Below are 18,456 nucleotides of genomic sequence, written 5' to 3'. Positions count from 1 at the left end.
TGACTTACTTGCTCTCATGTAAATTTCCATTTCAACTTTGATATGATCATGGAGAGCACAAAAGAAGATCTAGAGGATGGATTGTTCATACCTGTTTGACCAGCTACAAGACCACGAGCTAAGAGGATCAATGAAGCACTTAACAAACTGATTTATGAACTTTTGGACAAAGAAATAATGAATAAATTCATTAGGAATGATCTATACCAAGTCAAGCCTCTTTTGAGTAAGATAAATATGAAACAAGGCTTAAAACAAATGGGTTAATTTTGCTGTCCAAGAGAAGTGACGAAAATGAAGTCTAGGAGACAAAGAAGCTCAAAGGTCATTCACACATGAGATTTATTCTGGTCTTAAGTAGTTAATGTTTATTCTTTAATTTCAGTCTTTGTTTTATTTTTGAGATTGCTTGGTTTTACCACATCTCTTTCTTTATATACTCATGTAAGTTCAGAAAAATAATCAAAATAAAAATCTTTTATCAAATTTTTTTTCTTTGAGTATGATTAACTCAAAGGTGTTTGTTGGTGTGTAATTTCCAGTAAACAAAACTTGGCTTGTCTAGGTAGGTCATATCCTAAAAGTCATTGGAATATCATGAGCCTTACACATCTCCTGTGCGATCATTCTATCCACCACCTTGTTCTTCAAGGTTTATCCAATTCTACTAACTTCTAGTGTCTGATTCTTGGGAGGATCATATAAATCTTTTTCTTGATTGTCACCTTGTTCATGGAGTTGAGATGGAATCGAACAAGACTAAGTATTCGTTGCCTAGAATAGATGACCTATTGGACCAATTAGAAGGAGCTTAATGTTTCTCTAAGATCGATTTAGCATCGTGATGGGAGATAGAGTTGATGTCGCAAAATAGTTTCAAATTTATAAACCCTAGTGTCTACAAGTGCACAGCCGTGCATTGTAGTACTTAGGGTGTCGATCCACACGGAGAGTTATCTTTTCTGCAGAAACTTCAAACTGGATTAGTAATCGAAGTCAAAGACCAATGGGGTTTTTTTGTGGGGTTTGGTGACACGATTTTACTAAGCTAAACAAGAAATAAAAATAGATCAAAACAAAGATGAAATAAAAATAGATCAAAACAAGAAATCCATCTCAGCTTACGTATCCTCTGTAGGTAGCTTTCGTCTCCTACGACGGTGACGTCCATAAGATCCAGTTCAGGCAACCCATATACAACACTCTCGTGGCTCAGATTTAACCTAGGATCGGACACTGGTTAGCTACTCCAGCGTTACCGCATTGAGATTTGGATGAATGGAAGAATCATTTAAAATCGAAATCCTTTAACCTAAAAATCCTAGATGTCATTGATCATGGGGTCCCTTTCGATGGCCCTCTTCACCCAGCAAGGTGACTACTCAGACATGGCTGAGCTTGACAAAATCATCATTGGTTTTGAAATAAAAAAGGAGTAAAGTAAAAGAGATTGCATAAACTGAATAGATAGATGAAAAAAACAGCAAAGGTTCAAGAGAAGAATCTTTATCTCCCTAATCTAAACCTAAGAAACAAAAGTTGGGTGCCTCCCTATCAAGGAGAAAGGAGCACACACGAAATTAGGTCTTCTAAAATACATATTTATAGGTCTCCAAGTGTTTCTGGTCGTCCTTAAGGCTTCTTTTGTAGAGAGAATGAGTTGGGCTTGAAAACAGGCAATTGGGCCATTTATAGGCTTGTCGCAGAGTTGGGCTTCTCCAAGTCTGGTAAATGATGTTCCACCGTGGGTGAAGGCTCTGAGGTATGGCCAGAATTTTTTTCACCGCGGTCATGAGCTCCTGGGCCGCGGTGGTTGGTCTTTGATCTCCAAACTTCATTCCTTCTCTTGCTTCTTTCACAAGACTGCACAATATGTCTTCAGTAAATTGGAAATAACATATGATCCAACCGTTATATTTCTTTGATTCCACTTGCATTGGAAATCCGATTGTGTCCTTTATCTTGTGTCCAAATTTGAGCTTGATCAGACGGTGAGAAAGTCTTCATCGGATGTAAAACTTCTGACGGTCCGAAATTGGCCAAAAGTGAATTTTTCTCCAATTTGCATTATTTTGGCCTAAATAACCTGAAAAGTATATTAAAAATCCAAAACATGGAAAACACTTATATAACCTTCAAAAGTGATTGAAAACATCTGCATAAGATACTGAAAGTGATCCATAAAAATGGTCAAAATCAGGTGTTATCACATCGGTTTATCACCAGATTCAGATAGCAGAGGACATCAAGAAAACGGAATTCTGAACACATTATGGATACTACGAGTTTGTTGTAATGCTATTTGGAAAGACAAATGCGCCAGCAGTTTTCATAAAGTTGATGAATGATGTTTTCCGGGAGCACTTGGACAAGTGTGTGATTGTGTTCTTTGATTATATTTTAGTCTACTCAAAAAGTGAGAGGGAGCATGAGTGGTATTTAGGGATGAAACTCCAAAAGCTAAGAGGCCAACGAATATTTGCAAAGCTAAAAAATGTAGTTTTTGGCAGAGGGAGATAGGATTCCTCGGTCATGTTGTTTCAGAAGCAAGAGTGGCAGTGGATCCAGAAAAGATCACCGCTATGACGGAATGACCTATTCCCAGAAATGTTTCTGGGGTTTGTAGTTTTTTGGGTTCAGCAGGTTACTACCATAAGTTTTTGCCAAAATTTTCCAATATGGCTTAACCGGTCACAAGTCTGATTGGAAAAGATGTGAAGTTTGAGTGGACAGAAGAGCGTTTCGAGAAGTTGAACAAGTGTCTCACAGAAATTCTGATGTTAGTACTTTTAAGGAAAGGAATACCATAGATGTATACACCAATTCCTCCAGATCCGGGTTAGTATGTGTGCTTTTGCAAAAAAGAAAAGTCATAGCATATGCATCAAGACAACTACGGAAACATGAGACGACCTATCCCACTCATGATTTGGAGCTGGGAGCAGTATTGTTTTCTCTTAAGATTTGGCATGCTTATTTGTATGGGGAGAATGTGCAGCTATTTGATGCTAAGAGAATCAAAGGTTACTTCTAACTTCACGTTTTAAATTTGTAACCCTAAATATCTGCAAGTGCATAGATGTGCGTTGTAGTACTTAGGGGTCGAACCACAGAGACTTTGAGCTTTCAGTATGAATCATCAAAACTTAAGACTAGTAGAACAAACAAAATGAGGGTTTGGGTTTTGGTGTCACTAAATTTAAATGCAAATCGAAATAAAGAAGTTGTAAAACAATAAGAACAAATCGCTGGGTCTAAAGGGTTTTCGCAGTGGTTCATGAACTGATCAAAAGACAAACAAATCAATAAAGGTAATCAACTAGTGAGGATCCCGAACTCAAATAGAAACATGTAAGATTAGCCAACTCTCGTCACCCTAATCATCTAATCACTCAACACAGCAATTAACTCTGGCTCTCATGATGCGAATAAGATCATGCATTAAAAACAGAATTCATCCATTCTCGCGATTCTCTATAGGTAGCTTTCGTTTCCTATAGCGATTTCGTTCGATTACTTCTAGGTCTGGTAATTCGATACAACACTCTCGCGGCTCCAATTACTGAGATCATTTCTAAGCGGTTAGCAACAGAAACAGCATAGGGAACAAGAATGAAAGAAGGACTCCTAGATGATTATAAACCCTAAATCGAACAAAGCATATGATCAAGACATGAAATTTCCTTTGCAAAATCTCTTAAGAACCCAAATGGGAAATTACTCAGACATAGTTGAGTTCAACATCACAAGAGTATTTAGAATTTCAGCGAATCGAAACAGACAAATGTTAGAAACGAAGAACAGATTGAAGAAGGAGGGCCGATGGTGCCCCTCTTGGTGAAAACGTGACACACCCTTCTAAATGGCTTAAAAAGGGTTTATATAGTGTCTTGAGTCCTCGGGAACGCCTAGGACTTGCAGGAATAATGACGGGAGTGACTTGGGCTTTAAAATGGGCTTCTGAGGCACGGAATTGAACTCCCCGCGGTCTAAAATTTCGCAGCCCCGGCGGATGATGTTTTGGCCGCGGGTGAGCTTCTGACTGTGATGATTCGCCTTCAGTGTATCGATCATATATGGAGATCTAATCGTTGGATTGCTTTGATTCCACTTGTATTGGAAAGCTTGTTGTCTCCTCTATCTTGTGTCAATATGTGGGGATGATCAGACGGTAGGAAGACCTCAGTTTGTTACTAAACTTCTGAATGTCTGAATTTATCCAAAGTTATGTTTTTTGCTCCCAAGTGCATTTTTTTGTCAAAATATCCTGAAAACTCTTTTGAGATTTTAAAACATGGAAATAACTTATAAACTTTTAAAACTAAATGAAAACACCTGCATAAGATATTAAAAGTGATCCATAAAAGTGGTCAAAATCAGGTGCTCACCATTGAATATTTGTTGTCTTTTGCTTCAGATAATTTCGGCCAGCCTAGACTTTTTTAGGCTTTTTGTTTTTCCCTTCCTTTCATTTTTTCAATTTTTTTTTTTGTTTGTAAAGGAAAATGCCACCATGTTCCTCCTCTCTCTCTGGCGTTTTTTCACATATCTGTCGATATAAACTAAAAAGAGAATGCATGAAGTTTGAGCATAAAAGTTTGGGTAAAGGGTTTGGTACCAGCTAAAGATGAACTGGCCATCTAGGACAACAAAGAGTGGTAACAATAAGGTGAAGATGTCCTAAATGTGTATCATGATGCCTGCTAAAACCAATGATGAGAAAATAAGATGTCAAGATTATGTTCAAGTGAAATGAGCTAGTATATCCTGGCAGAAAAGATCTCCATGAATAGAAATCCTCTGGTGGGAGTTCGTAGTGCAAGTACTCTAGCTACCGCCTAGTCTAGTACAAACCACAAAGAACTAGCATGGAAAATCTAGAAGCACATGATTTTGTTCCGGCGTTCCTGTTTTGAAAACCGTTTTCAAAACTTTTTATGAAACACAAACTCAAGACAAACCAAATTTCATTAGTAAACGATGAACATCCTCCCCCAGACATAAATCACACTGCCCCCAGTGTGAGAAATCCTTGAGAGGATGGGATAATGATGGACTGAAATTTGGGATGTTTAAGTGTATTTACCTGGTGATGTTTTGCAATTCTTGGTGTGCTTTCTGGTTCGTGATTTCTGTTCAGCTCTTATTTGTTCTTCGCTTAGAAACCTGAAATTATAGAAAACAAAAACAAAGCAGCAAAAATAGAAAAAGGCAAATCAGAGGGAATAAGTAAAATACCAAGTGGGTTGCCTCCCACTAAGCGCTTGCTTAAAGTAATTAGCTTGACTTTGATGATAATTTAGCCTACCGGGTCTGCCAAGAGCATTGCTTCTCTTCCTACTTCTTCTGCGAGGTATGGTTTTACACGCTGTTCGTTAACGACAAATGTATCTCCTTTCTTAGCCTAAAGAATGAGTGCTCCATACGGTTTGACTTCCTTTACTGTGAAAGGTCCAGACCATCTAGATCGTAGCTTTCTTGGAAATAGCTTAAGGCGAGAACTGAAAAGAAGAACCCTGTCATTTGGAGCAAAGAACCGATGTATGATCCTTCTATCATGATATGCCTTCGTCTTCTCCTTGTATATCTTGGAATTTTCGTAGGCATCATGGCGGATTTCTTCTAATTCGTGCATTTAAAGCATTCTTCTTTCTCCAGCTGCCTTAAAGTCCATGTTCATCTCCTTAATAGCCCATTGTGCTCTGTACTCAAGCTCCACAGGAAGGTGACAAGCTTTTCCATAAACAAGATTGAACGGCGTGGTCCCTAAAGGAGTTCTGTATGCTGTCCGATAGACCCAAAGTGCATTGTCGAGTTTTTCAGATCAATCCTTGCGATTTACGCCAGTTGTCTTTTGTAAAATCGATTTGATCTCTCTGTTAGAGATTTCCACTTGTTCACTTGTCTGAGGGTGATATGGAGATGCAACTTTATGGGTAAATCCATTCTTTTTTAGCAGATTTTCGAAGACTTTGTTGATGAAATGGGATCCTCCATCGCTTATCAAAATTTTAGGAATTCTAAAGCGAGGGAAAATGATTGATTTAAACAGCTTTATAACCACTTTTGCATCATTAGTATGGCTGGCGATTGCTTCTACCCATTTGGAGACATAGTCTACCGCTACTAAAATGTATTGGTTTCCGAAAGAAGTTAGGAAATGTCCCATGAAATCAATTCCCCATATATCAAAGATTTCGACTTCAAGAATGAAGTTTTGAGGCATCTCATTCCTCTTACTGATGTTGCTCATTCGTTAGCATGAATCACAGCGTGAGATATAGGCGTGAGTGTCTTTGAACATAGTAGGCCACCAAAATCCTGCTTGAAGAACCTTTGAAACCATTTTGTAGGTTGCGAAATGTCCTGCATATGCTGAACTATGACATCCAAACAGTATTCCTTCCATTTATTCTTCAGCCACACACCTTCTTAATAAACCATCTACACATCTCCTATAGAGAAAAGGTTCATCCCAGAAATAATGCCGAATTTCCTTTAAAAATTTCTTCTTTTTATAGCCAAAGAATTGTGGAGGTTCGATGTCTGCAGCTAAGTAATTTGCTATATGCCTAAACCATGGGGTGTCAAAAGCATCTGACCGCCGTATAGGAGGTTAGGATGGCTTTTCTTGCACGGTAATAGGTATAGTCTCCATAGCGTAAACAATTTCTTCTGGCAAACTATTATTCAAAGGGAGTTTCTCTTCCACTCGAATCCTAGAAAGATGATCTGCTACTCCATTATCTGCTCCTTTCCGATCTCGAATTTCAATATCAAACTCTTGCAGCAGGAGTATCCATCTGATCAGCCTTGGTTTGGCACCTTTCTTAGACATGAGGTACTTGATTGCAGCATGTTCAGTATGGACAATGACCTTAGATCCTACGAGATAAGATCAAAACCTCTCAAATGCAAAAACGACGGCTAAAAGCTCCTTGTTTGTAGTCACGTAATTACATTGAGCTTCATCCAAAGTTCTACTCGCATAGTAGATTGCGTGTAGTCTCTTTTCTTTCCGCTGACCAAGCACAACACCAACAGCAATATCACTTGCATCACGCATGATTTTAAATGGTTATTCCCAGTCATGTGGTTGCACAACTGGAGCGGAAACAAGGGCGTTTTTGATTTTATGAAATGCTGCCAAGCACTCATCGTCGAATTCAAAGTTTGTTTCCTTGCAGAGCAGACGTGTGAGAGGTCTAGCAATTTCTAAGAAGCCTTTTATGAATCGCCTATAGAATCCGGCATGCCCCAGGAAACTCTGGATTTCCTTCACATTAGTTGGAGGTTGTAGGCTAGTCATGACTTCAATCTTTGCTTTGTCAACTTCAATACCTTTCCCAGATATTTTATGTCCAAGCACAATCCCCTCGCGGACCATGAAGTGACTTTTTCCCAGTTAAGGACAAGATGCTTATCTTCACAGTGCTGCAAAACATTTCCTAAGTTTGCCAAGCATTTGTCGAAAGAGGATCCATAGACGGAAAAATCATCCATGAAGACTTCCATGAAATCTTCGATGAAATCAGTGAAAATAGACATCATGCACCGCTGAAAGGTTGCATGTGCGTTACACAATCCGAAAGGCATTCGCCGATAGGCAAAAGTCCCGTATGGACAGGTGAATGTCGTCTTTTCTTGATCTTCCAGTCTAATTGGAATTTGGAAAAATCCGGAATAACCATCTAGAAAGCAGTAATATTCATGATTTGCCAATCTTTCTAGCATTTGATCAATGAAGGGTAAATGAAAATGATCTTTCCGAGTTGCTGCGTTCAGTTTTCGGTAATCGATGCACATTCGATGCCAGTCACTGTTCTTGTAGCGAACATTTCATCTTTGTCACTTTTGATAACATTTACTCCTCCCTTCTCTGGGACAACATGCACAGGACTAACCTAAGTGCTGTCTGAGCTAGGGAATATGATTCCTGCTTCCAAAAGTTTGATGATCTCCTTCTTTACTACATCCATAAGGTTTGGATTCAACCTCCTTTGGCTTTCAATCGAGTTCTTGGCATTGTCCTTAAAATTTATCTTATGCATACAGAGGTCAGGGGAGATTCCTTGTATGTCATCAAGAGAATAGCCTATGGCTTTCCTGTACTTCCTTAACTCATTTAACAGCTTAGTAGTTTCAGCTATGCTTAAGCAAGAATTTATGATGACAAGGTAAGTCGAGTTTGGCCCAAGGAAAGCATACTTGAGTCCATCAGGAAGAGGCTTAAGTTTGACTTTTAGAGCTTTGAGCTCGCTCCACGGATCGTTTATAGCTGCCAAGGTATCTTTTGGAGGAGTAGGGATGTGAGTTTCCTCATTCAGGTCCAGATAGTTCACAAGTTTCGCATAATCCTCGGCTTTATCAAACATTTGCGCACACCCTTTCGAAAGTTCTTCGAGCAGATTGCGATCATCATTTGTGGTGGTGAGGATGATTTTTAAAGGGTCGTCAAGAAGGATTTCTTCATAAACTTCCTCAGCAATTGCATCAAGCTCATCAACCCGACAAAGTCCGCCATCTAAGGTGGGTTTCTCAAGACTTTTGTTCATATCGAACTGCATAATCAGACTCCCTAGATGGAGGTCTATATTTCCGTCCGGAACGTTGATTATTGCTTCTGCAGTTGATAGGAAAGGTGATGTGATCCTGGTAAAGGATCTGCCCTTGATTGTCACTCTAATGACTGGAACTTGATGAGATAGACCTTGGAAACAATCGGAGATTGTACAAGGGGTTTTGGGAATCGATAGGACACACACAAGAGTCGCGGAACACTCTTGATACGCCTACTTGAATCTTCTAAGTGATATAACACACACAAAGTCGATTCAAGGTGTTTGAAGGATATGACACACCAACAAACGTGATCTTATTCTTTAAGAAAGAGTTTGAGAATAAAAGATAAGATGGTTTGATACAAAGGAGTTCAAGCGAATATAAAGAAGAAAGAAAGAAGAGATGAGTCTCACAACATTAACTCAATCTCGGAAATAAACAAAGAACAAGCTGTCAAGTTTGAATTCGATTTAGACGCTCCTCTTGATGAAACAGCTTGGGCTTAGGCTTTGTGGACTTAGGCGAAATAGAGATCCATTCTTGCCTCATTAAAAACCTATCTCAAGAAAACCCAATGGGACAAAACTTGAGATAGGGAAAAAGAGTACAAGCCTGGATCTCAAGCCACTTAGCCATCTTGGACTTGGATCACAATCAGGGTGCTTGTGATCGGCTCTTTTCCCTCTTGAACCGAATCAAGGCCTTTGATGATAGCTCCAATGATTTGCTTGAGCTTCTTAGTCCTTGATCGAGTCATTGGACCACTTGGAACGCTTAAAAGATCTTCTTGATCAGCTACAAGCTCTTGTTCCTCAGCTACCTGCTCTCCATCTTCTAGTTCCAACTCCAAGTCTTTATTGTTGCTTTCCAGAATCACATCAAAAGGTCTACCGAGTATCAGAGGATCCTTTGGTTCTCTTTCTAATTCAAGCACTACAAAATCAGTCGGAATACAGTTTTCTCCAATGACTGATACATCAACCAAGACTCCTTCTGGTCGTCTGACTGATCGATCAGCAAGAATCAGCGAGATTTTTGTGGGCTGGAAAGTATAATATCCTAAGCGTTTTGCAACTGAGAGAGGCATCATGTTGATGCTCGATCCCAAATCACATAGACAGCGTTCAGAAGTCATATTCTTGATTGTGCAAGAGAGTACAAAACTTCCTGATCTTCTTTCTTCTAGGGGACATGGTTTTGTAAGATGGAACTACATTCATGAGTTATCATCATAACGCCTTCTTCTAATGCTTGAGAATTTGTTAGAATGTCCTCCATGTATTTCCTAAGAGCAGGTATCATTGCACAAGCTTCAATGAAAGGTAATCTCACATTTAACTGCTCGATTATCTCTTTTAGCTTAGCCCTTTCTTTCTCCTTCTTTGGTCCTTTCAAAGCTCGTGGGTATGGTGGTTTGGGCTTGTAGACACGGGTAAGAGGTGGCGGTATAGGCTCTTATTCAGAAATTTCTTGAGGAATGTCTTCCTATTCCTTTTCTCCCTCTTTCCTGACTTCTGCATCTCCTTCTTTCTTAGCTGAACCTCCTCCTTTTTCTCCTTCTTTGAAATCCTTTGGGTACTCTGGTTCCTTGTAAGCTAAACCACTCCTGAGGGTAATTGCTTTTAAGTGATCAGAGGCCTCCAATTCATTTATTCTTTCAGAAAAAGGTTCATCAAGGTCATTAACGGAGGAATCCATCTCCTTTGATTCATCACTAATCTTGAAAAGAAAAAGTGTGGAGAGCTTGTTAATAGAATCCTCATGTCTTTTTGATTGACTATCCATCTCCTTTTTGATTATATTAACCTCTTTTTCAAGCTCTTCAACCTTGGAGAAAGGATAATAAGGAGGAATTGTGAGATTGGATTGCTCAGATTGGTTTTGCTCGAAAAAGGGTTGGAAAGTAGGTTGAAAACTAGGCTGGCCGCGGGTGAAGTGCTCTGACCCGTGGTGAAACTCATCTTGGCCGCGGCCAAAAGCTTCCCACCCACGGTGGGTACTAGTTTTGCCGTGGCTGAGAGGCTCCCACCCCTGGTGGAGTTAATTCTGCTCTGCCTCTTCAATCTGGTAAACATCAGCGGTTTGCATCATCTCCTGAGTTTGGAAGTTCCTCTCCACCTCAAAGTTGTTCATCTTCTCTATGTAGGGCTTGTTATGGTTGTTTCCCTCATCAAAGTTATGAATAGGACCAATCACACTAAGAATCTTCTGGATGTTTTCCCTAATCTGATCTAGGCATCTTAGTAACAGATGATTCTTTTTCCTCGATCTTAGAACATCTAGATTGGGTTAGAAGTCTCCTATTTCTGATACTCCCAGCTAGATTAGTATTATAGGTGTGAGCCTCATCTACAGTTCTAGTGGAAAAGTCTCCATTGCTAGAGGTATCAAAAGAAAACTTCAGTTCTTCATTAACTCCATGGTAGAAGATGGTCATCAGGTGCTCCTCGGAGAAACCAAGGTGTGGACAATCTCTCTGGTATTCTCTGAATCTTTCCCAGGCGTCATAGAGGTCTTCTGTGTCCTCCTACTGGAACTTTTGGATCTTGTCCCTTAAGAGATTGGAATGATCTCTAGTGTACAAGTGACTTAGGAAAGCCTCTCTACACTCTTTCCACGTCTTTAAGGACACAGGTGGCAAAGTTTTAAGCCATTTGCTAGCTCTACCAGTTAGAGATAATGGAAAAAGGACACACATATGGTAATCGTTATTTTTCATTATGGTTGAACACAGCTCTTCAAAATTTTCAATATGATCTATTGGGTGTTCATTAGAAAAACCGTTATACTTTTTGAGATAGCTGATGTATTGTACCTTAGCCTGAGAGTCGCCATCCTTAGGCAAAGGTGGTCGAATTGCTCGCCTTCTGCGAAAAGTTTGTGTGTATCACATTCTCCGATCAGCTGTTCTCCCTTCCTGTCATATTCTGATTCTCCAATCGATTCATTGCCATCATCGATTGGGTCATTAAGCTCATCATCAGATGGATCACCATCTAGAAAAGGATCCTCTTCAGCGAGAGAATCAAGGATATGCTCCCGACCCCTCATCAAAAAAGTACCTGAAAAATCAAAGAGAAATAAAAATTAAAAAGAGTTCTACCGAATTAAGCAGAGATTCGCAACGAAAGGAATCAAAATCCCCGGCAACGGCGCCAAAAACTTGATGCTAAGAGAATCAAGGGTTACTTCTAGCTTCATGTTTTAAATTTGTAACCCTAAATATCTGCAAGTGCACAGATGTGCGTTGAAGTACTTAGGGGTCGAACCACAGAGATTTTGAGCTTTCAGTACGAATCAATCAAAACTTAAGACTAGTAGAACAAACAAAATGGGGGTTTGGGTTTTAGTGTCACTAAATCTAAATGCAAATCAAAATAAAGAAGTTGTAAAACAATAAGAACAAATCGCTGGGTATAAAGGGTTTTCGCAGGGGTTCATGGACTGATCAAAAGACAAAAAAATCGATAAAGGTAATCAACTAGTGAGGATCCCGAACTTGAATAGACACATGTAAGATTAGCCAACTCTCGTCACCCTAATCATCTAATCACTCAACACAGCAATTAACTCTGTCTCTCATGCTGCGAATAAGATCATGCATTAAAAACAGAATTCATCCCTGCTCGGGATTATCAATAGGTAGCTTTCGTCTCCTATAACGATTTTGCTCGATCACTTCTAGGTCTGGTAATTCGATACAACACTCTCGCGGCTCCAATTAGTGAGATCAGTTTCTAAGCGGTTAGCAACAGAAACAGCATAGGGAACAAGAATGAAAGAAGGACTCCTAGATGATTATAAACCCTAAGTCGAACAAAGCATATGATCAAGACATGAAATTCTCTTTGAAAAATCCCTTAAAAACCCAACTGGGAAATTACTCAGACATAGCTGAGTTCAACATCACAAGAGTATTTAGAATTGCAGCAAACTGAAATAGACAAAGGTTAGAAACGAAGAACAGATTGAAGAAGGAGGGGCGATGGTGCCCCTCTCGGTGGCTCCTCTTCGCGGTGAGTCTCTCTCTCTAGGGTTCTTGGTGAAAACGCAGCACACCCTTCTAAATGGCTTAAAAGGGGTTTATATAGTGTTTTGAGTTCTCGGGAATGCCTAGGGCTTGCAGGAATAATGATGGGAGTGACTTGGGCTTTAAAATGTGCTTCTGAGGCTCGGAATTGAGCTCCCCGCGGTCTACAAATTTCACACCCCCGGCGGATGACATTTTCGCCGCCGTTGAGCTTCTGACGGTGATGATTTGCCTTCAGTGTATTGACCATATCTGGAGATCTAACCGCTGGATTGCTTTGATTCCACTTGTATTGGAAAAGCTGGTTGTCTCCTCTGTCCTGGGTCAAAATTTAGGGATGGTCAGACGGTGGGAAGGCCTCCGTTTTGTTACCAAAATTCTCACGGTCTTAATTTATCCAAAGTTATGCTTTTGGCTCTCAAGTGCATTCCTTTTGTCAAAATATTGTGAAAACTCTTTTTAGATTTTAAAACATGGAAATCACTTAAAAATCTTTAAAACTAAATGAAAACACCTACATAAGATGTTAAAAGTGATCCATATAAAAGTGGTCAAAATCAGGTGTTATCACTATTCACCGACCGTCAAAGCTTGAAGCACGTTTTCACTTAAGACGATCTGAATTTGAGGCTAGTAACATGCTCTTGCACAATTTGGTTATAGACTACGCGGTAGCTAGAGCACTTGTGATGCAAAGAACCAAGAGGAATTTGAACAGTCTTGATTCTTGACTTAATTTCTCACTAGATGTATTAGATCAGGAAAACAAATCATACATTCAAGACTTTTTTATCACTCTCTACTGATCCTGAATGTTAGTTCATCTTTAGGTAGTTCCTACCTTACCGTATCTCTTTCAGACCTCATGCACTCTTGTTTTTCTATTATCTTTATGTGTAGATATATGTAAAAACGTCAAAGAGAAAAATAACAACACAAATTTCAGTCACTAATGATGAAGACTGTAATTTATTGGTGGAGAATATTCCCAAGAGCATTTCTTAATCCTGGAAACTCGAAGATATGGTATATTGTCGCGACCTTAGAAATTTTCTCTTCCAAAAAGCATTTCCTTCTTTCAAAAAAAAAAAGAAATTAAAAAAAAATAAGAAAAATAAAAAAATAAGAAATATAAGAAAAATAAGAAAAAAAGAAAAAAAAAAGAGAAAGGAAATTGCCTAAGAAAACTCTTAAGGATATATCATGAGTTCCAATGATTATAACGATCATCATTGGAGAGAGTTTGAATTTTTTTTATTGAGTCACAAAGAAAAATCTAAATGAGTTAAAGAGAGGATATCAAGAAGGAATGTGCAACACTTACATAGCAAGAAGAAGTGACTGGAAGCTGTGGACATCAATCGGTTCATTATCTCTTGCAATTTTGCATAATATTTTGCATCCTCCTATGTTTAAAGATAACCCTAAACACTTTAACTCCACCACATAAATAGCCATTCCTATACCAAACAATGTCTACCATGGATGACATGTTTATTGAGAATCCACGCCTGTACTTAATGAATATGGAGAGCTAGTTGGCCAGTATTGAGTAAAGTTGCTTAGATTTTACATGACGGAACCATGGACTTGTGTGATACTTGCTTTGGTGAGAATTTTCTATGCTAGGTTGTTGTAGATGTAGTTCGATGGTTATGGTCTAGAGGTAAGGTCTCTGATGATTTTGAGTTCCCTATGATTTCTGTTAAAAGCTTTTTCCAAGCTTGGATGTTTTTTGTTTGAGCACAAACAAATGTTTAAGTCTTGGGGCATTAAGTATTTCTTATGCTTTTTCAAGAGTTTTAATGATGATTTTCTATATTTGTAGTTTCAAGACTCTTTTCAAGTTCAATTTGGAGACATTCAAGAGGATCCAACTGACTTTCCATTGCATGTTACTTGAGGACAATCCAACGGTTCGATCAAAAGATACATGAAGATCAAGATGTCCCATCAACCATCCCGACATTCAGCTGACCCGCAGCAAACACAAGTCTGGCCACGCCTCACACCCTGCACTCGCGGTGGAACTACATTTTACTGGTCCCAGAGAGCTCTTACCCGCAACAAGCCTAATCTCGGCCCTGAGGCCAAACTTAAAGCCCATTTTTTTTTCTTCAAAGAAAGCCCCAAGGACGACTTAGAAGACTTGGAGACCTATAATACATGTCTTAAAACTCCTATTTCGGGTGTGTGCTCCTGTAATGAGTTTTTGAAACCTTGTTATTCTTTTTTATCTATTGATTAAGTTTATGCATTCATATATCATGTTTTTTCTATCTTTAATTATGTCAGAGTACTTTAGTGGTTGGGTCTAAAAGATCCATTAAAGGGGAGTTAATGTTCAATTAGGATTGTTGCTTTCTTGCCAAATTTTAGATCTTATCTCTTCTTAGTTGTTTTTAATGCATGAAGTTTGTGTCATGAAATAATTTCTGATGCTAGGTCTAATTATAGCCATGACAGTGATGTATCAGATTACCATACATAGCTTCAGAAGAATATAGTCTCTGTAGGAGACGAAAGCTACCTACATAGAAGATGTGAGCAAAAATGAATTCAATTTAGTTGATGCATGATTGCTCTCGCGGCCATAGACGAAAGCTACTGGTCGAGTTTAAGTGATTAGTTGGTTAGGACATACGATAGTAGGCTAATCATATGTCTATTCTAGTTACATATAGATACCTAAAAACCGATTTTAGAGTTTAGAACCCTAGCATAAATCGAACATCCCCTAAGATATACTTGCCAGTCCAATTTTTCTATTAGCCCATATTAATTAGGTTTAATAGTTTTTCTATTTTTATTTTTACTTATACAATTCTGTGACACCCAACAACCATTATAAAAATCTCATCGGTCTTTTATTCCGTTTGCTAATCCCAGTTTGAAATTTGTGTAGAAAAACACCTCTTTATAGATGGATAACCTAAGAATTAGACCGCATAGCTATGCACTTGCAGACATTAGGGTTTATAAATTTAAAATTTCTTCGCAACATCAACCCTACTTGCATCACGGGTGCAGGAATAGGATCTGACCTTGAGAGAAATGATGGATAAGCAAGTGCTTGGCTATCACATATCAGACAATGGGACTTACCTCTATAAGAATTGGATCTGTGTTCTGAATGATGAGAAGAAAGAAAGGAGGTGCTAAGCGAAGCTCATTAGTCAAAATTTTCTATCCATCTTGGGAATACCAAGATGTATTGTGACCTGAAACGCTAGTAGAGGTATGATGCACGATATTTTTAACCACATGTTAGCAAGTGAAAGCAGAACAGATGGCACCAAGTGAGTTGCTCTAAAGATTGCCATAACCAGAATAGAAATGGAACATGGTAACTATGAATTTTGTAACGAGATTGCCAATGACAGTCGGTAATAAGAACACGATTTGGATAATCTTGGATCGATTTACTAAGTCAGCTCGTTTTGTGCCAACTAAAAAAATGGATGGAGCAGAACAGTTGGCTCAGAAGTACCTAAACGTGAGATTTTATGGAGTTCCAGTGAGAATTGTGTCAGACCGAGATCCAAAGTTTACAGCTAGTTTCTGGCAAGAATTTCAGAAAACTTTGAGAACAAAGGCTCACATGAGTACATCATATCATCCTTCGACGGACGGGCAAATGGAAAAGACGATTACAATCATGGAAGATTTCCTAAGTAAGTGTGCTTTAGCAGAGTTTGCCTACAACAACATATATCATGCCAGAATTGGGATAGCTCTGTTCGAAACTCTATATGGATGGCCTTTTCATATGCCTCCATGTTGGATGGAAGTAGAAAAATTGAGGGAGTTAGAGTCGGAAATCATCAGGGAAGCGTCTGAGAAAGTGGAATTGCTTAAGACCATGTTAAAAGAAGCTCATGATCGTCATAAGAGTTATGCAGATTAGCAAAGGCAGGAATTATCTTTTGAGGTTGGTGACATGGTGTATCTGAAGCTGAGAACATTCATAGGAAATGATAAGCATCAAAGGATGAAGAGGTTTAAACCAAGGTACATGGAACCGTACCCTAGAATCGAAATAATTGGTTGGAATTTCTCCCAAAGTTATCTGAGTTTCGTGACATGTTTCATGTTTTGTTTTTATAAGGTTATAAGAGAGCCTGAGCTCATTTTGTGTCAACCGCCAAATGATGTGAGAAAGAATTTTTCAGCAATATATCGGCCAATGGAAGTGTTGGAATTTCAAAAAATGGATGACAATGGTAAAAAGAAACCGCCAGTCTAAGTAAGATGGGAAAGGGATGATATCCGTGAGAAAACATGGGAGCTGGAGCAGGAAATACAGAAAGACTACCCGGAACTCTTTAAGGACAAAGATGAAACCGGATGAATAGGAGAGAATTCATGGAATTTTTTTTTAGAAGTGGGGGAAAGTTGTAACATCTTTATTCATCAAAAAAATGTCTGCAAAGCCCATCAATCTGAGGCCCATGTAGAGAAACCCAAAAAAACCCATAATTTTATTCCCTACAGAACTGAGTTTCCAGAGAGAAATGAATTCTTTTATAAAACCAAGCAGCAGTCAGCTACCAAAGGAGAGCACCCCCAGCAGTCGCTGAATTACTACCAGCCACCGAGCTATCTCCCCGCCTCTGCCGATCGCCGAGAGGAGAAGAAGCTACCGCAAGCCACCTCCTTCACGTCGCCTCCTCGATTCTCTTGCTTTTAGCCCTCTTTGATTCAGATCTGCGTAATTGCTAAGGTGAAGATTAGATATAGGGTTTCTTTCTTATTCTCTTGTCTTCTTCTGATATGGCGAGTCTTGATCTAATGAGTTTAGGACGTCTTACAAAGTATGGATACGTTTTCCATGTGCATTTAGCTAGATTTACTGTTATACTCTATATTTTACTATTATTATTAAGGTTTTCAATATTTTATCTAAGTATTTTTATTCGGTTTTATTTTTCTAAGATAGTTTTTCTGTATTTGTAATTTAAAGTCTTAATCGGTCAGATCATCAAAAAGGATGTTAAAAGGAGCCAAAAAGGAGAAGTCCACATCCAAGACATCTTTTCAAATCCTGAAGATCAGCAAAATACAAAGAAGCCATGAAGGTGGATCTTCTCAAGGAATCTGCGATTCATCATCAAAAGTTTTATGATGGACGGATGCCTTTCTGTTGATTGATTGCGATGAAATTTGGAGTCATCGTTCATATGGAACCGGTTTGAAGTCAATAGGACCAGCGGTTAGGAAGATACACTGACTTGACTGAATACATGTCTGAATTGGGCCTAATCTCGGTCCAAACTTCCTTTTTCGGTTAAAAGCCTAGAACAACTTTAAAACTATATATACTTGTTCTTAGTCTCAGTATGCAACCCATATCATCATATACGATTTTATTAAGTTTTTCATAGTTTTTCAATTTAAGAGCTTCCCAGGAGAAGATTTCCGCTTTGTATTCGACATATAGAGAAGATTTATTGAACCCTTTATCTGTTTTATTATTTTATGATTATGAACTACTCTATCTCATCTCTGTGCTCATCATCGACAACCATGTTTGAGTAGTTCATGATAACACCCAATTTTTACCAATTTTATGGATTGCTTTTAATGTCTTATGCATGTGTTTTAACTCTGTTTTCAATTTTTTATAAGTGTCAGAAGACTTTTCAGGAAATTTGGACTTATGGAGTGCATTTTAGAGCAAAAATACATTTTTGGATGAATTCAGGCCGTAAGAATTTTGGCAACCAAAGAAAACCTTCTCATCGTCTGATCATCCCCCATATTTAGAGACAACCTAGAGGAGCCAACAAGATTTCTAATGTAATTGGATTGGACACAATCCAACAGTTAGATATCTAGATATCCCCAATGTACTGAAGGTTAAT

At 38.7% G+C, this 18,456-nt stretch overlaps 1 protein-coding gene across 1 annotated transcript; it reads right to left on the bottom strand.

Annotated features, from left to right (window-relative positions):
• Positions 1-9,190: 9,190 nt before the first annotated feature.
• Positions 9,191-9,697, bottom strand: LOC112086125. The gene has a single exon (XM_024154902.1). The coding sequence runs from the start codon at positions 9,695-9,697 to the stop codon at positions 9,191-9,193; it is 507 nt and encodes a 168-aa protein (XP_024010670.1).
• Between the last annotated feature and the right edge of the window lie 8,759 nt (positions 9,698-18,456).

This window comes from Eutrema salsugineum, unplaced genomic scaffold (assembly GCF_000478725.1).
Source record: "Eutrema salsugineum unplaced genomic scaffold, Eutsalg1_0 scaffold_23, whole genome shotgun sequence".
Taxonomy (NCBI): domain Eukaryota; kingdom Viridiplantae; phylum Streptophyta; class Magnoliopsida; order Brassicales; family Brassicaceae; genus Eutrema; species Eutrema salsugineum.
The sequence above is the reverse complement of the archived record's forward strand: the minus strand, read 5'-3'. Positions and strand labels throughout refer to the sequence as shown.